Below are 25,086 nucleotides of genomic sequence, written 5' to 3' on the forward strand. Positions count from 1 at the left end.
AAGTCCCTGCACTCCAGATGTACAGCCCTGAGCTGGGGAGACAAATTTGCAGATTGCTATATTTGACTTTTCTATAAGGATAAAGTATGACACACATTTTAGAAGGAGAAGTAGAAAAAAAAACCTTAAGTTTTTATTTTTCCCTTATTGTGAGATATATCATACATACGGGAATGCACAAAGCTAAACACGTACCTTAAAAAAACCAAACCTGTTGTCATCGAGTCGGTTCCGACTCATAGCGACCCTATATGACAGGGTAGAACTGCCCCATAGTTTCCAAGGAGCAGCTGGTGGATTTGAACTGCCGACCTTGTGGTTAGCAGTCAAGCTCTTAACCACTGCACTACCAGGGCTCCGAACATGTACAGGTTGAGGAATTATAAAATGAACACCTGCGTAACCACCACACAGGTCAAGAAACAAAAGAGAATCACAGAAGCTCCCCCACATGTCTCTTCCCATCACATCTTCCGTCCTCTCTCCAAGAAGTAACCACTTTCGTGGTGTTCATTTCCTTGCATCTCTTTATGCTTTTACTCCCTATGTATGGATCCTTAACCAATATAGTTTAGGTTTGCTGGTTTGGGGACTTTATGTAAATGGAATCATACTGTATGCATATTCTTCTCAGACTTGCTTCTTTCCCTTAACTTTGTGAGATTAATCCATGCTGTTGAATGTAGTTTTAGTTTTTTTTTTTTTCCATTACTGTACCCAATGCTGTCAAGTCAATTCTGAGTTATCTAGTGCTGCTGTAACAGAAATACCACAAGTGGGTGGCTTTAACAAACAGAAATGTATTTTCTCACTGTTTAACCAAAACCAAAACCAAACCCTTTGCTGTCGAGTCAATTCCGACTCATAGCAACCCTATAGGATGGAGTAGAACTGCCCCATAGAGTTTCCAAGGAGCACCTGGTGGATTTGAACTGCTAACCTTTTGGTTAGCAGCTGTAGTAGCATAGTAGCACTTAACCACTACGCCACCAGGGTTTCCTGTTTAGAAGACTGTAAGTCCGAATTCAGGACACCAGCTCTAGGGGAAGGCTCTCTGTGTTCGCTAGGAGGGAAGGTCCTTGGCAATCACGTGCCATGTATCTTTCCCTCCGTGCTTGCTTGCTTGCTTAATCTGCTGTTTTATATCTCAAAAGAGATTGACTTAAAACACTCTCTACACTAATATTACCTCATTAACAAAAAATAAAACCCAGTCTTAAATGGAATTAAAACCACAGGTTATAGAGTTAGGATTTACAACACATATTTTTGGAGGACACAGTTCAATCCATAACAACGACTATGCGACAATTTTATTTATCCATCGACTGCTGATGGGCATTTAGTGTTTTTCCAGTTTGGGGTTATTACAAACAATGCTTCTATGAACATTGTCGTATTTATTTTCTGGGGCACTTAAGTGTGTAAGATTCTTTTATGTTTGAGAATTCCATTTTCCTCTGGAATCAATGAAGAGCCAGCCTAGGGGTTTTGAAATTGAAACTAGTTTGCACAAAGGAGATTCAGGTAGGTAGACAAGCGTTGAAGAAACCATCCAGTGTTTCTCAAAATGTGATCCAAGACGACCTGCATCAAAATCATCTGGGGAATTTGTGAAGTATGCAGATTTCCAGGCCCAGCCCAAACCTATCAAATGAGAACCGCTGGAGGTAAGGTCTGGAAAGCTGCATTTCAGTAAGCTCCCCCACCTCCCCTGGCTTGATGTGGCTCACCAGGCCTCTACCTTCTGTAGATGCTACACATGTGGTGGAACATACTAAGTGGTCAGCGCAGTGTTAGGAAATTTTGAGAGGGTTAGTGCCTTCATCCCCAGAAATCAGCTCCCCTTCCTACTTCCTCTGTTGTTGGTTCCTTACCTTGGTGTATCAATCAACACTGTAATCTCCAAGCAAACTCCACCTCAGCACACTTGCAAGTTGAGGTCCTAGAAACTTTTGTTTTCCCCTCCCCAGCCCCTGGCCCTGTTCTCACTCCTGCTCCAAATGCTTGTGAATACTCAGAAGTCTCATTTGAAGTAAACCAAAATTTTCCCATGACCCCTAACAATACTTTACCTGAACAGGGCACCTAATTTTTAAACTACGTCTCACTTTTTTGTTTGGCTTTTTAAGGGTCTTATGTTTAACTGTGCGGAGCAAATGATAAGGAGCTAATCTATTTTCCTTTATTAAAAATGATCCTTTTTGCGAACACCTCTTAAGACTAACTTTCTCTCTTTTCCTTCAAATATAGATAAACGCAGAGGGAACACCTGAGGAAGTTTTTCTTCAAGTCTGCACAGCAATTGACTCTATTTTCTGAAGGCAAAGATGCATGTATGTTAAAGAGAATGGAGACAGAGAAACATATTAAAGGTTCATCCTTAATGCAGTATGTTTCAAGTTAAACCTTTTGTGTCCTCTCAAATCCTAACATTGCTGTTTGCTTCCCAGCTTGAGCTGAGAGGTGTCTGGAAATCATGCATGGTGTATTTGTATTATCAAACCTTTTCTTCATAATTCAGACAGCTGTCTGCACTCACAGCACGCTCACTTTTCTATCATGCAATTCGCTGAGAGCTAAGTAGCATGTGAACAGCAGTGCAGTGCCAGTCTGTGTCAGTTGTGCCCCCAGGACATGCTGGAGTCTGAGCATCTGGTTCTACTCTCATCCAACAGAGTTAGCATCTCTAACTCTTCCATCACATCTTCCTCCCTCTCCCCAAGATTTATATGCTGTTCTCAGATGAAGGCCCTTAGTGGGGGGAGGGGCAGGTAGGCCTGAGCATCTTCGGCCGGCGGCTGTTTCCTCAACTCTCATCCACTAGTGGCTCAGAGCCAGTGAGGGTGGGCTGAGTACACCTTATAGATGCATCAAACAAGTACATTATGATAGGAAAAAAATGTTAGACTGTATAGCTTTTGCAAGACAGCAAAAACCAGACTAGTCATCAATATCTCTCTCTTCATTTTTAGGAAACTGGTTACTTGGAATATTGTCATAATGGCTAAGAGAACAAATTGGACAAATTGTATGACCTAGTATCTTCTATATATGGTGGTGCATTTCAGCAATTACAAATTTATACAAACAGCCAAAAATAATTTAAAAGCATGAGATGATTCACATTTATTGGACATTAGACAAATTTCAACTTTTGATTTTAAATGATCACCTTATCTTTTATTGCTTTCATTTACTTATTATCACTGCCAAACAAGTAAAAAAAATTCGGTAGTAATAACAAAGCTGATGTATGTGAGAGGGGCATGTCAGTTAGTGGTCTTTAGCTGATTCCAGTGTTGTATTTGTTTCATACAAACCCTCTCCCAATTATTGCAAACCTTATCATACCCGTATGTAAAACTGTTTCCTTGCATCAAGCCAGTGAAGTTTGGGTTTTCTTTTGTGCTATTGGTTGTGAAAACAGAGCTTATTATACTAATGGAATAACTGCATATTCCACTCAGTCACTACAAAAGGCCACAGTTTGTTTGCATGATTTTTTTTTTTTTCTTCAGTGGTTGTGCAGACAAGAATCCATTTCTGGGACAGAATTGTATTTTTAAAGTCATTTTTTTCTTGAAATGGATATGTACAAAATAAAATAAATGGAAGACAGGATAACTTTTTTTTTCTATTTATTTGTAATTCACTTCACTCTGGAAAGCATTGGAAACCTTATTGCAAAAAGAAATTGAGGCAAACAGTAATAGTTGAGATTTACAATACGTCCATATGGTTTTAATTTTGGCTATAGAGCAATTTTGAACTATTACAGAGAAAACTCTTCAGTGTATTCATGATACATGGTAATCTTCATATTTCCTTTTTCTCTAGCAGAGAAATTATCCAGAAACAGAAATATCAGTGTTTGCTAAAGAAAAAAATTAAATTTCTTTGGCTACAGTTAGGCCTCTATTAACAAAAAGGGGCATGTTCCTACAACTCACACAGCTGTCAAATCCATTATTATATTACTACCCCAAGCTGTCACACTCTCTAGGGGAGTGTAAGGAGTATTTGAGCCAATTTTAAAAAGAAGGTGTCTTAGTTATCTAGTGCTGCTATGACAGAAATACCACAAGTTGGTGGCCTTAACAAACAGAAATTTATTCTCTCACAGTTTAGGAGACTAGAAGTCTGAATTCAGGGCACTGGCTCTACGGGCAGGCTTTCTCTCTCTGTCGACTCTGGAGGAAGATCCTTGTCTCTTCTGAGCTTCTGCTCCTGGGAGATCTTCATGTGGCTTGGCATCTTTCTTCCCCCATCTCTGCCTGCTCTCTTGCTTATTTTATCTCTTTTATATCTCAAAAGAGATTGACTCAAGACACACCCTATACTAATCCTGATTAACATAAAAGGACAATCCATTCCCAAATGGGATTATAACCATAGGCATGGAGGTTATTTACAACACATATTTTGGGGGACACAGTTCAATCCATAACAGATAGGATGAAAATGATCATCAGTTGTGCCAGAAAACACCAAATATGGTTCTATATAGGGATTAACATTCTTCAAACACATACCTCATATTGGCAAACACGGTCCATGCCTACCACGGCTTTGACAGCCTGAGGAAGGGAAATGAGGCAGCAGGCAACAGACAGCCCAGCCAGGGCTTTCAGGGCCATAGTGGGCAGTCCTCTTTGAAAAAATCAGCAGGGGTTAATTGCTTTGCCCCTGAAGAGTCCCTAGAAATACAAATCAAGTCTTCTACAGAACTGCTAGAACACATTACTGATTTGAATGGCTTGAAATGACATCACTACTTCAAAAGTCATACATTTTAAAACAGAATATGACCTTAGACCTCACATGTATGAGGAAGACATCAGAATACAACCCAAACTCCTTTACAATGACCTACATTCAAGGCCTTCCCTCTTCTGGCCCTGTACCCTCTCCGACCCCATCAACTACCATTCTCCTCTTGCTCATTTGGTGCAAGCTACACTGGCCATCCTCATGTTCCCTGAACAAGCCAACCTCTTTACTGGCTCAGGGCCCTTGCTGTAGCTATCCTTCTGCCTCTTCCTACAGATTATCCACAAGGCTAATTTCCTCACTCCATTCAGGCCTAAACTCAAATTTACCCTTGTCATTGAGGCTTTCTTTGATTATTCCATCTAAAATGGCAGACTGTTCCCCATTCTTCTATCACTCACTGTCCCCTTACCAGCATTATTTTTCTTCACAGCATGTATCACTGCCTAAAATTAAATAATATTTTTATGTACTTGTTTATTGCTTGTCCTTCTGCATTAGACTGTATGGCTCCGTAAGGGCACAGGCTTTGTATCCCCTACATCATTATTTATTATTTAGAGCTAACATATTTTAAATTCTCTGTACCTCCATCTTCTCATCTGTACAATGGAGATCATAACAGTAAGAAACATAAGAGGAGCTGTGAGGATTAAACAAAGTAATGCATGTGAATCATCTACTAGCTCCTAGTGCTCAATGAAAGGAGTTCTTTGTTAACATATATTGTGTGCTTTGCTTCCACAATTGGGGTTAGGACCCAGAATTTTCACTCCAGTGCCCTGTTACATCATTCAAAACACATGGCAGAGAATCAAGATGCACGGCCTAACTAGGATCCCAGAGAGAACCAAAAGCTTCTTAGCCACCCAGGATTGAACCACACGCTCCAGATGAGATAGGATGCAATTCTCAGTCCTTCCACATCCCTGGAAAGGCAGTGTTTGTAACTCACCAAAACGTTGGTCATATAACCAACAAATATTTATTAGGAATCTACTAAGAGCCAAGAGCCTGGATGGTATCTGTCCTCATGGAGCTAAATGTGACACAACTCTAAAAGTGCATTTAATTGGCTAGATGAACTGTGGGAAAAAAAAGTTATATTTTTTCTGGGATCATGTAACAGAAGCACATGTTTCCCTGGGGCAAGAAATAAAAATAAACACATCCTAAAAAGGACAGTGCTTCCATAATCTTGTGGAAAAACCTACTTGTAGCCTGGAGACACCCAAATCCATCCAGTGCACCTAAAACAGTGGCCTTCAAACTTTGTTATCCACAGTACAAAATACAGTTCATAGCATGCCACACTTATATTTGAAAAAGAAATTTTGTAGAATACTTATCTTTATTATATGTGACATGCTATTTTCTCTATTTCATTAAAAAAATTGTTCCTCACACCTGAGTAAATTAGGTTCTGTGATTTAAACAAAGTGGGGGTGGGGGGGGGTGGGCAAGGCATGCTATCAGGTTAGGTGAGAGGCATCAAACATGCATAGGAACAAATCCTACCTGAGGCAGGAGACACAAGACTTAGTCCCAACTTTGCGAAAAGCCTCATGACCACATGCTTGCTGTCCAAAATTAGAATATGTAAATTACACAAATGTGCGTTTATCTAATTCACCATGGAGAGCATTTCAGTGCTTTCCCCCCTTCACAGATACGCTTCTCTGTTCTATGCTACAAACCTGGACATGCACTCAGGTTTGTACTCTAGGGACCACACCAAGAAAAAGGACTGAAAAGCAGCCCCTGCCCAGTCCCACCCCAAACACCTTCAGGACACCTGACACAAAGGAATACTCTTGTTTGGAAAACACAGTTGTGAGGCAGTATAATCTGTTTAGGTTAAAATCCAAGCACCACCACTTTACTAATTATACGACCTTGGACAAGTGGTTTAACCTGCCTCACAGGGTTATGAGAATTAAATTAGTTACTATATGCTTGCTGGGGGCCCTGGTGGCACAGTGGTTAAGCGTTCAGCTGCTAACCGAAAGGTCGGCAGTTTGGATCCCCCAGGCGCTCCTTGGAAACCCTATGGGGCAGTTCTACTCTGTCCTATAGGGTCGCTATGAGTCGGAATCGACTCAACAGCAACGGATTTGGTTTTGGTTTTTTTATATGCCTGCTTGGCATATACTTAGCATTATATCAGTGTTTGGTATTATTATTAATAGTGCATCACACTTAAGGAAACCTCCTTTGCCCAAACCTTACAAACGTGGTTCTAAGTGTCAATAAAAGGTAACTTCAGTTCCTACAAGTAACTTGAACATAGTATTTCAGGAAATAGATCTGACCTAGTGAGTCCCATTTAATAAGCAATGATTTAGCAAGTAGGTCTCTGTTGTCTCTTGGTGTATGGTGTACATATGCAGATGGAAGGCCTACTTGCAAATGGCAGCCTTGCCCATTCCTGCAGCCCTCAAATTAAAAAAAAAAAAAAAAAAATCACCACCACCACTACCACTCCTGCTTAGGGCCTTTTAAGTCATAGGAACTATTTGCTTGGAGCTGAAAAATACAAAATAAACACCTCTCTGCTCAAGCACAAACTAATACTTTTTTCGCTACACAAAATTCTCCAAATCTTTGCCCCTAAAAAATACACTCAAGTGGGTTTATTTTTTCTAGTCTGTTTATATAACAATTGTATCAAATATGAACAGCCTTCTTCCAAAGCACACTTCATATTTTGAGATTTCTGAATGGATCTGAACCGTTCTCCAAAACTAATCAGCATTATTTCTATGCAAATACAGACGTTACAGAAGTTGTCATCAAGTGCTACTGTACTGCCTAATTACAGGTTGTAAGCAGATCTTCTGGCATATTCACGACATTTAATATCAAAATGCCCAGAATGCTAATGATTTCTCTCTTCCCCCTATACTAATAATTCCAGGGTGAGAAGTTCAAGTCCATTGCCTTATCTTTCTGATATGATGTATTACATAGCAATATCATCAGTAATCTTTAATCAGTATATTATTTTAAAATTCTCATATTTCTATATTTAAAATTCCATTATTTTTATCAATTTAAACAATTCAGGGTATGATTTTAGCATTAATGTTCCTTCGATTTAAAATTGGAAAAAACAGGAGACTAAAAATTGGGTCAGGTCTTATACTTAATCAGTCTTAGATTGCTTATGTTTTCCTATGGTCAATAATAATTTCTAGAAAACAGAGTGATTTTCAAAAACCACCTACTTAAATACCTAGGGGCTTATTTTCATCAAAAGAACTAGAGTTAAATGTTTCAACTTTAGTTTTTAGTTTTCACATCTGGACATCGGTAACTGCCTGTCTCTTTAAACATGATATATGTTTCTTTTTGTAAATTAGTTTAATTTAGCATTTCCATGTTTAGTGTTCAGAAAACCTTGCCACCTGCTACAGAGCTCACCCTCTTTTCCATAAATAAAGTATGTTCCTTTTTAAAGGACAGATGTGTGAAGCAAACCTTAAAACAACCCAATTTCTCGTTTTAACACTGGTAAAAAAAAATCCAAAATCTGACCAAAAGGAAGTCACAACAAGCATTCTATAATATAAACAGACAGTATCCACATAGTTTATTTCTCACAGTTCTCCTGACAAATGAACATTATTCAAGAACATACTGTATACACAGATAAGAAGAAACATACAAATTGTTTTAAATGATGCACAACAAAATCCAGCAGTATAAAAGAATGCATGTGAACTCTTGCTCACTGCGCAGACTAATTTAATCACTTGTTTAAATAGTAATAAAAATACAATCTTTTATGGATTTTGTGCAGACTACAAAAGAGGGAAATTATTATCATATATATGATTTTTATATTAGGCAGTTTTCTTTGATGAGTTGCACCGACAACTCCAAATACAGAGGCAGAAGGCTGTGTATTTAAAGGAATTAATGGTGTGAATCAGAGACTACACAGTTACTACCACTGGCACTTTTCACCATAGTTTGTACACATCACATGATCATCTTATATAACATTACGTTTAAAAAATATATCTGAGTGACAATTTTATAACATTCACACACCATGAGCTGGTTAAGGAGGTAATGCCACGGTTGCCTCCTGTAGTGCTTCGCTGTTGGTAATAAGGACAGTTCATTGTGGTTAAAAGAAGTTAGACAACAACATGGTTAAGCAGCTCCAATTTCCTAAGGGCCATCAATGGCCACCACTGGACAGTGAGTTCTTTTAAAGTGTATATATCCTAGAAGCAAACACCATCATTGGTTAAAACTTTGTCTAAAGAGTCAGTTTCTGTGCTGAAAACTATTTTCACAACAAAACTGAAAGCTACTAAACTGTTTTTATATAAATACTTTGTCTTCTCATTATCATATTTATGACCAAGTTCTTTGAAACCTTTGGAATTTACTCTCTCGTTAATGTGTGCTCTCATTTCCATCTCACCCATTTAAGAGCACCACCTAAAAAAGGCTTTAAAGGGGCGGTGAAGAATTCACCAGGGAAACCCTTTGCTCACCAGGAATGTTCAGCTGCTGAACAGTGTTCTAGAGCCGCAACGGTGCAGAGCTGCACTTGACGAGAACACTCAGGAAGCGGTCATGCTGTGAGTGTCATTTCAGGGAAAGCAGAGAATCTTTCCAAACTGTGCACATAACTAACAATGATACCATTGCTATGTGTTGAAGAGGACTAGTAAATAATGGGCTCCTCCATGTCATCTGTTCGCTGGAAAGTAGTTTGGGTCAAGGTAATTATAACTGGTGCCCTGGGACACACAGTAGTCTCTGTCTAAGAATGTCTCTGACCTATAAATAGGTTCTAATTGGTGATCTTCCTTGTGAATATCTGTTTCATGTAGGCTGCAAAAAACACAAAACATACACACATATTATTACATGGCATTGGATGTATTTTGGTCTAGGTATTACAAAACCTCCTCATAGCTCTGTCTGTTTAAATCCACTAATCTATCACAATTTCTAATGTAAAGTTACTTGAAAAGTGGTATGATTAAAGATTATTTAATTGCGTAGAACAACAAAGAGTAATCCACTAAATACGGTTACTTTTTAAGAAATTTGGAAATCAAATTCACAACGGCTGAGAAGCTCGTTATTTGTCAAAATGTAAAACCTACAATGAAGAAAAACACTTACCAGTCTGAACAAGAATCACAGAAATCCAAAGACATTTCTGGAGGACAATCCTGGCAGTGCCACCGAATGCCCTGGATAGGTTCTATGCCACAGTTATCACACTATAACAGAAGCAGAGAGAAAACAGATCAAGTTATATTGTTCCACAATCTTTTTTTTTTCCTACTGAGAAACATATTTGTTCACATAGACATCCTCCTCCTACCTCCCACAAGCTGGACAGTGGTATAAGACAAGAAGCTGTAATTACAATTTCTAGCAAACAAGCTGAAAATTCACCCACACAAAGATGCATATTGAGATATAGGTGAGTGAGAGGGATATTTTAAGAAATAACTCTTCTGCTTTATTTTAAAAAATTTTAAGTAAATCATCTGCAAACTTGGGCATTTTATTATTAGTAACATTTACTTGAAAGGTACCTTGGATGAGCATACAGGGATTGTGATTGAGAACTACTGCCTTAATATCATTTAAAACTATCCAGATATGTTACAGAACTGTTTAATGGGCTACTTGTAGCTAACACAAACCTGAGCAATCACAAAATCCTTTCTGAACTTTTTATCTTATTGAATCACTTCCCAAAGCCTGAAGGCTCCTAATAGTCAATGCTTGTCATGAAAAATGGCACAGCCAGCTCCTTCTCAGTGGGGGGCACTGTGGTAGACCTCAGTGTGTTCTGTGCAGTTTTGGACATCAAAGTAATTCTCATTTCTAGTGTCTCTGATCATCAGGCCAACTAGGATTGCTAACAGACTGGCAAACAAGTAATGGCTGGGTCTTGCAGCAAAATTAAGAGAAGTGGAGCAAGTTTCCCCTTGAAAGACGACAGCTGCCAGTTACGAAAATGTCTGACGGAGAAGAAGCGTCACTGAAAGATCAAGAGGGAAAATAATTTAATATAATCTAGTTAATGGCTACTCCAGAGGGTCAGGGGTATAATAATTTTGTTTTCAGTTTCAGTTTATCAGTCACAGCACACATCAATACCTTCATATATACTATCATCACCACCACCACCTATAGTTCACAGTCTCATTGTTACTTCCTCCAATCCCACAACATACAGTCAATTCTAATTCCTAAAGTTTTCTCAAACCTGTCTACCTCTCTCCATTTCCACATCTACCATTCAAGTTCAGGACAGCCTCATCTCTATTCTAAATTACCAAAAGGATCTCTAACCAGTCTCTTTGCCTCCATTTTTGCCTTCCTCCAATCCATTCTCCATAATATGGCTGGAATGATCTCTCTCCCCTATACTTACTTTTTTTTTGTAATTACGTAGATACATTATTGTTTTTAAAGACTTTAATACAGTAGTCAGAGATTTAGAGCTACCAAGCTCTAATCCCACTGCCTTCTATAAAGGTTATCAACACTAACAGTTTAAGTAATTAGGATGATCTTTCTAAGATGCAAATTTCATGTTACTCTGCTTAAAATCCTTCAATGGTTCCCCAACCTCTTAGGATAAAGTTGAAACTCCTTAGCAAAATTTCCAAGGCGCCTCATCTCTCACTACTCTCCGGTATGCACTCTAGTCATACCCAACCATTTTACTTGTTTACTTATCAACATTCCTCATGAGAATGAAAAGTAGCATAAGGGTAGGTAGGGGCTGAGTCCTTCTTGTTTACTGCTGAATCCCCAGCACTTAGCAAAGTGTCTGGCACATAATAATGGGTATCTCAGAATTGGGGGAAATGAATGGATATACTTCTATTAGCCTCTCCAAAAAACAGCAGCTGAGGTAACTCTGAAAGGGGAAAAAAATATTTCTGATCCATGAACAACAGCAATAAAATGAGAGACAGCTAGACAGAAACTTTTCATTTCATATTTTAAATCAAATTATTCTGTGAGTTCCTGGTGGCACAAATAGTTAAGCACTTGACTACTAGCTAAAAGGCTGGTGGTTCAAATCCACCTAAAGGTGCCTCAGAAGACAGGTCTGGCAATCTGCTTCCAAAACGCCACAGTCTTGAAAACTCTATGGAGCAGTTTTATTCTGCACACATGGGGTGACCACGTGTCAAATCGATTTGACTAACAACAACAATAGATACCTATATATTTGTCTTCTCTCTACTGAGTCATAAACTTCTTGGCATCAGAAACTGTGGCATACTACCTCTTATAAATGAACAAGATAAGAGCTAAACTTACTTTTATCTGTATGCTTGGAAGTTCTGGAGTTTAATGCTCTGGAAACCACCTTAAAAATTAAATGAATTAAAGTAAATAGAATTTACCTTAAAGCCCACATGTTGCACAAATCCACTTTCAGCTTGCATTTGTTGAAGTTTTTGTTTCTTTAACTTTTTAAACTGTAATAGTTCTTTATATTCAGGTAAATTCCTATACATAATAGGAATACTTTCATCATCCTATTGAAAATTAAAAAAAAAAAAATTAGTTTGATAGTTAAAATGAACTAAGTATAAAAAATTCTGATACTAGGAGCACATCTCAATTCAGATGCTAAATTTTCATCAGACATACTTGAACTGCCCCATCAAAATTCTAATAGTCTTCTTTACAAAATCACAAAAGCCAATCCTTAAATTTATATGGAAGGATAAGGGACCCCAAATAGCTAAAGCAATCTTAAAGATGAAGAATAAAGTGGCTCACACTTGCTGATTTAAAAACATACTATAAAGTCACAATAAATAAAACAGACTGGTATTGGTATAATAACAGACATACAGACCAACAGAAGAGAATTAAGAATCCAGAAATAAATCTATGCATTTATGGTCAACTGATTTTCAACAAGTGTGCTAAATCCATTCGATGGGTAAGGAAGAGTCTCTTCAATAAATTGTGCTGGGAAAATTGGATGTACACATGCAGAAGAATCAGTCAGGATCCAAGCCTCACACCATACACAAAAACCAATTCAAAGTGGATTAAGGACCTAGAGATGACACTAAAACCATAAAATTCTTTGAGGAACATATAGGGGCGTGGCTGTGGGGTCTATTTTTAACCACAGATTATCAGATATGACAAGAAAATCACAAACAAAAGACAAAACAGACAAATGAGGCCTCATAAAAATTAAATACTTTTAAAAAATGTCTGCCTTGAGCATTATGCTCTTTTAAGAACCATCTATATTGGATCAAATTGACAACAGCCAACTTGAAAGATCAGACAGGAACCTTAGGGGGCACTGAGTTTATGCTAATGGGGGAGGAACAACTCAGAAAAGGAGGGTGAGAATGGCCGCATAACTCAAAGAATGCAATCAATGTCAGTAAATTGAACATGTAGAAATGTTGAATTGGTGTTATGTTTTGCTGTGTATATTCTCAACAAGAACAAAATACAATTTTTTAAAAAAATTAAATACTTTTGTTCATCAAAGGACTCTATCAAAACAGTGAAAAGACAACCTACAGATTGAGAGAAAATTTTCAAGAACCATGTATCTGATAAAGGCCTAATATCCAATATGTATATAAAACCTGTACAACTTCATAACAAAAAGACAACTCAAAATCGGCAAAAGACTTGAACAGACATTTCAACAAAGAGGATATCCAACAGCCAACAAGCACATGAAAAGATGCTCACTGTCATTAGCCATTAGAGAGATGCAAATCAAAACTACAATGACATTCCACCTAACCCGTATTAGAATAGCAATGATAAAAAATGGAAAATAATAGGTGTTGGCGAGGTTGTGAGAAACTGAAACCCTCATCCACTGCTGGTGGGAACGTAAAATGGTACAGCCACTGTGGAAAACAGTCTGGCAGTTCCTCAAAAAGTTAAACAAAGAACTACCATCTGACCCAGCAATCTCAATCCCAAGTATATACCCAGAAGGAGGCTGACACAAACAGAAACCTGTATACGAATGTTCAGTGCAGCATTTTCCCCAATAGCCAAAAGGTGGAAACAACTGAAATGTCCATCAGTAAATGAATGAATTACAAAATGTGGTATATACACACAACGAAATACTACTCAGCCGTGAAGAGAAGCGAAGTCCTGATGCATGCCACAACATGGATGAACCTTGAAAATACCATGCTGAGTAAAATAAGTCAGTTGCAAAAGGACAAATCCTGTATAATCTTTTATATGAAATGACCAGATACATAGAAATCAAACATTATTAGTGACTACCAGGGGTGGAGGGAGGGGAAAGGGGAGTTTTTGCTTAGGGGCATTGAGTTCTGTTAATGGTGGTGGAATGATTTGGAAAAGGATAGCAAGAATGGTTGTACAACTGGAAAAATGTAATCAATATCGTTGAATTGTACATGTAGAAACTGCTGAGATGACATAGGTTTTTTTATGTGTATTTTCACCACAATTAAAAAAAGAGAAATACTTGAAATGTATTGACAAGACATTTTCCACTTTTAAAATATCTCAGCTTTAGGGCTCATAAAAAATTAGTGCTGCTGTTAGCAATATTTTAGACTAATACTTCTGGACAAAGTTCACTTTTAATGCAGTAGCAATACTGAATTGCAGAAGACTACCTCATAATGCAGGTAGAGGGGAACGTGGCATGACTATCACCCCTGGCACACACTAATGCAGACCTATAGGTTCATAGCTACTTGAAACACTCCTTATAATCTACTTCTCCCTGATCTGCAGGAAGCACCTCTTCTCCAATCTAGCAGATTTTTATGCTTCCTTCTATACACATGACATCTTCATAACAAGAAGCAAACCCGACTGTGCTCTGCTCTGTACTACAATGATAATGGCAGCACATTCCTCTCTTACTTAAGGGGATGAACTGAGTTACAAAGATGACTGTTTAGAAGACTGCAAAATAAGTCAACAGTAAAAACTGTATAAATATGTTAACCTGAAGTGTCCTTAAAAAACTGACTTTCAATGTATAAAGTCCACTTATGACTCTTGTAAACAAATATGTTCAGAAATCCCCCACTCCCCCCAAAAAACTGACTAGCAACTTTATACTCAAAGTGCTAATATTCAAAATGTGTCTAATTAAAATTGCTGAGAACACTGCTCATCCTGGGTATCCACATGGATGCACCATCACCTACATCTAGCCTCCATTCCTAGACTTGTTCTATTACAATGACATTCATTTCCATTCTTTCTCAGTCCCTCACTCCAATGGCCGTACCCTGGATCTTGCCTTCAACTAGACGTTTTACCTCTAAAATCTTAAATTTACATATCCCACCTACAATCTTGAATAGGCTCCAAATGGCCAAAGAGGAGCCAATATGAGAATATAAGTACTAACAAAGATAGTAACACCAAGGGATTGAAACACATTAAATATATTTAAGTCCAGTAGTTCATAAAATTGAAAAACAACAACAACAACAACAACCTCATTGGTCATCTTTGGAGGACACGAGAAAATGAACTCATCTGAAAAACAAGAAAATAAAGGGAAGACTCAAGCATTTATCCAGTGTTTTCTCTATGCACCTGGGGTAACCAAATAGCTGATAAAGGGGTTTCTCTTTATAGAATATTCCGTTGAATAAATTAAAAAGAAATAACAGGATTAGAATATCACTATTTTGTAACACCTCATGAATTAATGGAGCCCTGGTGGTATAGTGGTTAAGAGCTCGGCTGCTAAACAAAAAGGTTGACCAGTCTGAATCCAACAACCGCTCCTTGGAAACCCTATGGGGCAGTTCTACTCTGTCCTACAGGGTTGCTATGAGTCAGAATTGACTAGACGGCAATGGGTTAACTGGTTAATGAATTAATGGATCTAGGCAATGATCCTGCTACGTCCAAAGAAAATCAAAGACAACCAGACTGATGGAAGTACATACGAAGCAGTTCTGCTCACTCGAACAAACAAACAAATCTCAATCTGATCAATTCTCTAGACCTACTGTCAAACACAGGGAATTTAAGCGACAGAGGAATAGAAATAAATAACACTAAAAGAGAAAAAATAACATCCATACTGTGGTAAATTCTATAGGACAAATGACCAGTTCTTCAAAACAGAATTGTAAGGAGGCAAAAAGGAGAGAGACGGAAAGAGAGAAGGAGAAAGATAACTTATTGTAATTTATGGACTTTATTTATATCCAGATCAAAACAAACAAATTGGGGTAAAAAAATCATAAGACAATTGGGAAATGTATATTTGATTATACAAACAATTCCCTTTTTATAGACATGATAGTGTGATTATTAAAGATACGTATTAAAATATCTAAAAACAAAATGATATAATGATATAATGTCTGAGACTTGCTCTACAATAATCTGGGGTGAAGTTGGGTGGGGAGGGAGTGTAGATGAAACAAGATCACCACAAGTTGATAATTGCTGAAGTTGAGTGATGCTGCATGCGGGTTCATTATACTATTCTACTTTTGTATATGTTTAAAAATTTCTTTATAAAAAAAGAAAGCATGATTAAAAAAAATCGGACTTGTTAATGAAAGGAGGAGAAACCAATGTTCTTTGAAAAGTAGGAATAATTAGAAAATCCAGGTGCTCTCACTCTGTACCCTGGTCTATGTAATAACTTACTGACGCCTCTTCAATAGCAGTATTCATGTGGCTATGAAAACAGGAGCGGTCATCATCTTCATCCATATATACTGGAGGTTCATGGGATGTCATGAAAGTGGAAGGTTTAAACAGATGCTTATTAAGGGGGTGCTGTCGTCTGCTTGTTGAAGACTAAATGAGAAAACAAATTTTTAATTGGCACAGTGGAAAATCAAAAGAATCAAAAACATAAGAATATAAATGATACTTCCAGACAGTCTATCAGCAAGACTTCATTTCTATCCTTTAGCATACTCTTATGTGGTTGCTTTTTCTATGTTGTCTGGATTTTTAAAGCATGATTAGCCTTAAAAAACAGAAATGTAGGCAAATACCCAGCAACCATAACAATGGTCTATGTGCTCACTACCTCTCTTATGTTTGTACCTCTAACATTCATCTCACTCTTGGCATTCAAATGCTGGCTGAATTGAACTCCTCTTAGAGTCATGTAAAGATCAAAGAGGAAGTGCCCAAAGCCAGACAAAGCTTTCAAGTAAAAGAAACACTTCCACAACACAATGAATGTCTAAAAATAATATCTAACATTGATTGCTTAGTTTATACCAATCTCATTTAATCCTCACGACATTCTTTAAAAGTATCATCACTTCTGTTTTAAAGATGAAGGAACTGAGTCATAGGGAGGTTAAGTTTCTTGTTCAAGGTGTTGCAGCTAGAAGTGGTAGAAGGAGGACTGCAAACTTAGTCTGTGTGGTACCAAATCCCTCGCTCTCAACCCCTGTGCAGACTGCGTCTCTGGATTGACAGCAGAGCTGTCACTTCACCTGTTTGAAAAGTCAAACTTGAACACGTCTGAGTTTCTTTATTATACCATTTGTTATTACCATTCCAGTTTTAACTGGGAAAATGCAAGGTGTACAACATAACTTATAAAGTTAGTTTAAAATTAGTCATGAAAGCTAGAGTTGAATGTTGGTTACCAAGGTCCCAACATGTCAAAGTTACAAGCTGAATTCTACATATCTAATATAATGCTATATTTGGGAAAAAAAATCCAAAATACTTTAAAAATAGGCAAATTAAAACTTCCAAAGCTTAAAACCCGCTGCTGTCGAGTCAAATCTGACTCATAGCGACCGTACAGGACAGAGTAGAACTGCCCTGTAGGATTTCCAAGGAGCAGCTGGTGGATTCATACTGCTGACCTTCTGGTTAGCAGCCAAACACTTAACCACTACGCCACCAGGGCTCCACATAAAATAGCTTCAATAAGGAAGAGTTAACAGTATTAGACATATTCTTGGCTTCCCTTTATGTGAAGGGTGACAGTGGTGAGGGGAAAGGGAAGTACCAGGATGATTTATAAAGAAATGAAAGAAGGCCAATAATGTGTCTTTACTTTTTTTACAATTATACCAAAAAAAAGGCTACAATATAATGCAGTGTTCTGTATAGCAGATACAATGCAATGGTCTGTAGAAAGCAGCAGAGAAAAGCGGAAGTCAGGATCAGAATTAGAGGATCAATGGTTCTCCAACTTACTATCTATGTGACTAGACAATTTACTCAACATACCTTAGGACCCAGTTTTCTCATCAATAAAAAGATTGTAAAACAGTACTGCACAGGGCATTCAACAGTATAAATAACAGTTAGCTATTAATATTATTATCAGTAAAGTGAAGGTGATGACACTACCTAAACACTTAGAACTGCAGTGAGTATTCAATAAAACATGTTAATAAATATTTCTATTTTTGGATTTATGTCTCATATCTAAAAAACAGAAATTGATGGTGTTTATTAGAGTCAAATATCCTAAAAATCAACATTACAAAATGTCTTTCTGATATACATTCAATCTAAAACCTTTCAAATAGCACTCATTCACATAAACTAACCTACACCTAAAATAATAATAATCATCATTAAAGCTCAATGAATTGCACTGAGTACCAATAATGGAATTCTACCCTGTGTCTATGCCCAATGTAATGAAATGCTTGGAGTAAACAAAATTTCAAATATAAAACTGAACTCTATTTTAACAAAAATGTACATTTTCATATAGTAATTCTGAGCTTGATGAGTTTAATCTAAGATACAAGGTTTACTTTCATCTATTTTCTTTTTACCTTTTTGGAGTACATATATAAGTTGGGTGTTCTTCCTGGGACTGGAATGCCAGCTTTTGTTAGCTTTATGAAATACTTCTGCACTCGGCTGGCAACCTAAAGAAACATGACCGGTCTTTCAACATACTGATATGACATACAAGGCCTAAATGTTTTTAAAAAGTAAAAATGTTTATGTATACCTAATGAATGCTAACGATTGAAAATTTGTCACAAATCTAGAAATAACTTTAAACTGCCAACAAAGACAATTATATTTTAAAATCTAGACCAAAAAAATCATTAAATTAAATCTAAACTTGTCTGATTACAAAGCTACACATGTACTTCCAACTTGTAAACATTTATCCTTGTAGCAAAAAAATGCATCTATTAATATAGACAGGAATGTGAAGGAGAAAACTGCTACATACATTTTTAGAGAGACAACCAGGGAATACTGAGTAAGGCAATGCTACAAATCTATTGGCACAAGTTTAAATGACCCAAAAGTACATAATCAGCGTAGTTAATAAGAATTCAAGAGACAGTAAGCCTGTGGTTGTTGTTAGGTGCTGTCAGGTGGGTTCCAACTCACAGCGACCCTATGTACAACAGAACGAAACACTGCCCGGTCCTGCACCATCCTCACTATCATTGCTATGTTCTAGCCCATTGCTATAGGCACTGTGTCAATCCATCTCCTTGAGGGTTTCGCTGACCTTTTTACCAAGCATGATGTCCTTCTCCAGGGACTGGTCCCTCCTGATAACATGTCCAAAGTACATGAGACAAAGTCTCGCCATCCTTGCTTCTAAGGAGCATTCTGGCTGTACTTCTTCCAAGACAGATTTGTTCGTTCTTCTGGCAGTCCGTGGTATATTCAATATTCTTCACCAACACCATAATTCAAGTTGTCTTCGGTCTTCCTTACTCATTGTCCAACTTTCGCATGCATATGAGGCAACTGAAAATACCATGGCTTGGGTCAGACGCACGTAAGTCCTCAAAGTGACATCTTTGCTTTTTAACACTTGAAAGAGGTCTTTTACAGCAGGTATGCCTAATGCAATATGTCCTTTGATTTCATGACTGCTGCTTCCATGGGTGTTGTGGATCCAAGTAAAATGACATTCTTGATGATTTCAACATTTTCTCCATTTACATGATGCTGCTTGGCTCAGTAGTGAGGATTTTTGTTTTATGTTGAGCTGCAATCCATAATGAAGTCTGCAGTCTTTGATCTTTACCAGTAAGTGCTTCAAGTCCTCTTTGCTTTCAGCGATATGTGTCATCTGCATATCACAGGTTGTTAATTAGTCTTACTCCAATCCTGATGCCCCATTCTTCTTCATATAGTCTGAATTCTCAGATTATTTGCTCAGCCTGAATACATATGGTGATAGGATACAACTCTGACACACACTTTTCCTGATTTTAAACCACACAGTATCCACTTGTTCTGTTCAAATGACTGCCTCTTGGTCTATGCAGAGGTTCTGCATGAGCACAAGTAAGTGTTCTGGAATCCCATTCTTTGCAATGTTATCCATAATTTGTTATGATCCACACAGTTGAATGCCTTGGCATAGTCAATAAAACACAGGCAAACATCTTTCTGGTATTCTCTACTTTCAGCCAAGATCCATCTGACATCAGCAATGATATCCCTTGTTCCACATCCTCTTCAGAATCTGGTTTGAATTTCTGGTAGCTCCCTGTCAATGTACCGCTGCAACTGTTTTTGAATGATCTTCAGGAAAATTTTACTTGCGTGTGATATTAATGATATTGTTCGATGATTTCCACATTCCATTGGATCACCCTTCTTTGGAATGGGCACAAATATGGATTCTCCTTCAGTCAATTAGCCAGGTAGGTGTCTTCCAAATTTCTTGGCACAGACCAGTAAGCACTTCCAGACGACATGTTTCAACAAATGGATGCAATGCTTGAAGCCTTGTTTTTCACCAATGCCTTCAGTGCAACTTAGACTTCTTCCTTCAATACCATCAGTTCTTGATTATATGCTGCCTCCTGAATGGTTGAACATTGACCAATTCTTTTTGGTATAGTTACTCTGTGTATTCCTTCCATCTTCTTTTGATGCTTCCTTGTTGTTCAATATTTTGTCCATAGAATCCTTCAATATTGCAACTCAAAGCTTGAATTTTTCTTTAGTTCTTTCAGCTTGAAAAATGCCAAGCATGTTCTTCCCTTTTGGTTTTCTAACTCCAAGTCTTTGCACAGTTCATTATAATACTTTACTCTGTCTTCTCGAGTCGCTCTTTGAAATCTTCTGTTCAACTCTTTTACTTCATCATTTCTTCCATTTGCTTTAGCTACTGTACATTCTAGAGCAAGTTTCAAAGTCTCTTCTGACATCCATTTTGGTCTTTTCCTTCTTTTCTTTTTAATGACCGTTTGCTTTCTTCACATGTCTTTGATGTCATCCCACAACTTGTCTGGCCTTCAGTCATTGGTGCTGAATGTGTCAAATCTATTCTTGTGAAGGTCTCTAAATTCAGGTGGGATATATTCAAGGTCGTACTTTGGCTCTTGTGGATTTGTTTTAACTGTCTTCAGCTTCAACTTGAACTTGCATATAAGCAACTTGTGGTCTGTTCTGCAGTTGGCCCCTGGCCTTGTTCTAACTGATGAGAGTGAGCTTCTCCATTCTCTTTTCCCAGATGGAATCAATTTGATTCCTTGTATTCCGCGAGGTCCACGTGTACAGTCGCTGTTTATGTTGTTGGAAAAAACTATTTGCAATGAATTAAGTCGTTGATCTTGCCAAGTTCTATCATGTGATCTCTGGCTTTGTTTTTATTACCAATGCCATTATTTTCTAACTACCAATCCTTCTTCTTTGTTTCCAGCTTTTGCATTCCAATCACCAGTAATTATCAATGCATCTTGACTGCATGTTTGATCAGTTTCAGACTGCAGAAGCTGGTAAAAAATCTTCAATTTCCTCATCTTTGGCATTAGTAGTTGGTATGTAAATTTGAATAATAGTTGTATTAACTGGTATCCCTTGTAGGTGTACGGACATTATCCAATCACTGGTAGCATTGTACTTCAGGATAGATCCTGAAATGCTCTTTTTGATGATGAACGAGACACCCACCATTCCTCTTCAATTTGTCATTTCCGGCATAGTAGACCATATGATTATCTCATTCAAAATGGTCAATACCAGTCCATTTCAGCTCATTAATGTCTAGGATATTGATCTTTATGCATTCCATTATTTTTGACAACTTCCAATTTTCCTAGAGTCATACTTCGTACATTCCACATTCAGCTTATTAATGGATGTTTGCAGCTGTTTCTTCTCATTTTGAATCATGCCACCTCAGCAAATGAAGGTCCTGAAAGTTTGACTCCATCTACATCATTACAGTCACCTCTACTTTGAGGAGACAGCTTTTCCCCAGATGTGTTTTGAGTGCCTTCCAACCTGGGGGACTCATCTTCCGGCACTATATCAGACAATGTTCTGTTGCTGTTCATAACGTTTTCACTGGCCAATTTTTTTATAAGTAGATCATCAGGTCCTTCTTCCTAGTCTGTCTTAGTCCGGAAGCTACGCTGAAACCTATCCTTCATGGGTGACCCTGCTAGTATTTGAAATACCACTGGCATAGCTGCCAGATCATGTGGTGGGTAAGCACATTATATTTTGATTTTTTAGTGTTTAATAATGATCCTAAGCAGAATTCTCTACTTGTTTCTTAAATGAACACAAAAATATACAATCCTAATAAGAAAAAACTGCATACTATGGCACTCAGTAGTTGAAAGTGATGTGGCAAACCTGCTGATGTCAGCTGTACAGACTTCATTATTTAAAAAAAATTAATAAAACTATCAAGAACATGCCAACAATCTGGTGCCATCTCCTCAATTACCTGTTTTGCTGTCCTATTGCCCAGTTCATCTGCAATCTTCTGCCAGCGCCGTGATTCTACTTCTTCAGGGGGGTATTTCAGGAGTAGCTGTTCAAGCTTTTTCTAAGCCAAACCAAAGACCACATTTAAGAAAGTAAGTATTCAATTTGAAATACTGAGTTTCTACATAAATACATTTAATTTCATTGCAAAGTACAACTCCCCCCCTCCCCAACTCTGAGTATTAGGGTAACTGGAAATCCTCATGGTAGGAAAATTTCTAGCTAGAAAATTAAGACTTCACAGGTAAAATGAGATTAGAGAATAAACCTATGAAAAGATTTTCTATTCCATTAAGTAGAAAGAGAGCACATTAAAACAAAAAATAAATAAACTGATATTTTACACATCTTAGTGATTTCCACTAACCATCTTTGCTTGCTAGAAATGTCTAGGCTCTCCCCTATAGTTTTGACAAAAACATGTATAAATTCATTTGGATTTAGACAGAATACTAAACGAGGTTTTTCCCTCCTTTGTGCAGTCCTCCATTCAAGTATTTGATTTTAATATTCTGACCTACCTCCCAAGTTCTCGTACAGTCCTAGAGGCATAAAGTAATCTGCATGCTTGAAATAAAGGTTTCCTAAAGCCTTTTATAGACTGCTTAGCTTATTATAGCTGTTGGGTTACAGAAACGTGTCTCAAAACTCATCCGAAACAATTCTAGCTATATGCCGGAATGTAACAGAACACTCTGACCTGGCTCCAACAGTTCCCCCAACAACAAAAACAAGAACGTACTTTGAGGCTCAGATTTACTTGACCTCATGTTTTTCTCTCTCCCAAAGTTGCACCACAAAAACATCCACTCTATTCCATCTCTTTTACTACTTTTTCCTACTGCCGTCCCCAAACCCGGGTTCCTTCTTTAAAAATTATCCCCAAACAGGAGTTCATATATTTTCAAAATTTAAAATACTTGAAGTGTGCAAAAATCTATATAGAAATAAGTCTGAATATTTTAAATTTATAAAAGAGGAATCCATGGTTAAGAGGGATTACATACAACAATATGTGTTTTACTCGTAATACTGACTCTAATATTAAGAAGTTTTTACTTTCTTAACCTATGCAATTTAGAAATATCTATTACCTGTTCTTCTACAGTCCACAACTGGTTAAATGTTTCAGGTTTGGTATCATCACACAGGCGTCCTCTTATCATCTGTGTATAAAACAAGGCTTTTGTCAAAGAGAATATAACAAAGACTACCCTTTGATATAGCCAAATAATAAACAAATTGTGTAATTTTTTATTAATTTCAAAATATTTTAGTAAATTTATTTTTTTAATGTATAAATGTTTTATTGGTTACAAAATGCTTTCACATTCCTATGTTTCATTTGGTCTTATCTTCCCAGCAATCCTGTGATATAGATGACAGTAACTTCATTAAAAAAAAAAAAAGGAAATGTGGGTTCAGAATGGAAAAGTAACACACCTACTGAGGTTCATCTAAGAGTGGGAACGGCAGGACTCAAGTCTTAGCCACACTCTACTATATACTAAGAGCTATTGTTTTTAGAGTAACTAATAGGTGTTAGAGAATGTACTAGACACATAGCATATACTATTCATTCAATCCTCTCAACATCCTACAACATAGGTAACATTAATTTCATTTTATATAAGAGGAAAGTGCAGTTTGGAGACTTTAACCTAAGTAGTATCCTAAAATTCTACATCTATTAAGTGGTAAAGTTGGGATTACAACCCAGGCTTCTCAGAACTTCCAAGTTCATGCCCCTACTATCTTCCAGTGAAAGACTAATTTTAAGAACACACACCAGCAAAATGTGAAAAAGTTTTGTCTACAATTCAAAATTTCCTACTCCAGCACTGAATAGTACATACCTGAGGACGACTGTTTGAGCCTTCTGGACCATCACTCAAAGGCAACACAGAGTATGAAAGGGACTCCCCATCCTTCTTAGGATCTAAAGGACTTTTTGGTCTAGCAGGTAAACCTACTAAAAACAAGGCCAGGTACAGAATTATTAAAGTAAGACACTGCCAGACATTTCTCTACTTAAAATTCTTATCATGCAATTTCTTACCTTTATCAAAAACTAATTTAACTCTCCTAGTATGTCTTTTGCGGTTTTTAAATTCTCTTTCAAAGTTCCCAAGGCTATTAGTATATTGGTCCCATGAAATATCAGGTAACTGAACAACTCTCTGTGGATATGGAAGCCCTATATCAGCCTGGGGGGAAAAAAAAGTTATGTCTTGATTAATTCAAGAAATAATCAACTACAGTCAAATTTTCCTTTGACTTCAAAACCAAATAATCAGCTGGGCATTTCTATAAACTGTTTGAATCCAACAGTCAATATAGCTACGATAATACAGCCTAAACATTAAAATGGCAAAGATAGCAAGTAGAAGAAGAATGAATTTGGCAAAACACAGGCACTACATTTAGACAGGGTTCTAAAGCTGCATTATAACTTTAAACATAAATATCAAAAGAACATACACACTTATCTCTAAGAACAGCATATGAAATGTGTTTGATTGTAAGAGATGAGACTTGATACAGAGAATCCATCTGAAATGTACCCCCATGTTCATGACTTATGCA

At 37.3% G+C, this 25,086-nt stretch overlaps 2 protein-coding genes across 7 annotated transcripts in view; one reads left to right on the plus strand and one right to left on the minus strand.

Moving 5' to 3' along the window:
* Positions 1-3,515, plus strand: part of AK5 (adenylate kinase 5) — a 332,857-nt gene extending 329,342 nt beyond the window's left edge. The window contains exon 14 of the mRNA XM_004369075.2: positions 2,254-3,515. Within this exon, the coding sequence (XP_004369132.1) occupies positions 2,254-2,322 (69 nt within the window). The 3' untranslated portion in view covers positions 2,323-3,515. The remainder of the gene's footprint in view (positions 1-2,253) is intronic.
* Positions 3,516-6,804: 3,289 nt separating this feature from the next.
* ZZZ3 (zinc finger ZZ-type containing 3) overlaps positions 6,805-25,086 on the minus strand; it is a 135,446-nt gene continuing 117,164 nt past the window's right edge. For 3 of the 6 annotated variants that reach the window (XM_012555536.2, XM_023731192.1, XM_023731196.1), the window contains 9 exons: positions 24,560-24,707; positions 24,357-24,472; positions 23,595-23,666; positions 22,460-22,561; positions 18,567-18,662; positions 16,447-16,599; positions 12,183-12,317; positions 9,925-10,025; positions 8,338-9,627 (listed from right to left, as the gene is read on the minus strand). In XM_012555536.2, the coding sequence (XP_012410990.1) occupies positions 9,483-9,627; positions 9,925-10,025; positions 12,183-12,317; positions 16,447-16,599; positions 18,567-18,662; positions 22,460-22,561; positions 23,595-23,666; positions 24,357-24,472; positions 24,560-24,707 (1,068 nt within the window). In that variant the 3' untranslated portion in view covers positions 8,338-9,482. Of the gene's footprint in view, positions 9,628-9,924; positions 10,026-10,050; positions 10,799-12,182; positions 12,318-16,446; positions 16,600-18,566; positions 18,663-22,459; positions 22,562-23,594; positions 23,667-24,356; positions 24,473-24,559; positions 24,708-25,086 lie in introns of those variants that run through there. The other 3 variants (XR_002824080.1, XM_023731200.1, XM_023731205.1) reach the window with 3 other exon arrangements.

Source organism: Trichechus manatus, unplaced genomic scaffold (assembly GCF_000243295.1).
Source record: "Trichechus manatus latirostris isolate Lorelei unplaced genomic scaffold, TriManLat1.0 scaffold00003, whole genome shotgun sequence".
Lineage (NCBI taxonomy): Eukaryota > Metazoa > Chordata > Mammalia > Sirenia > Trichechidae > Trichechus > Trichechus manatus.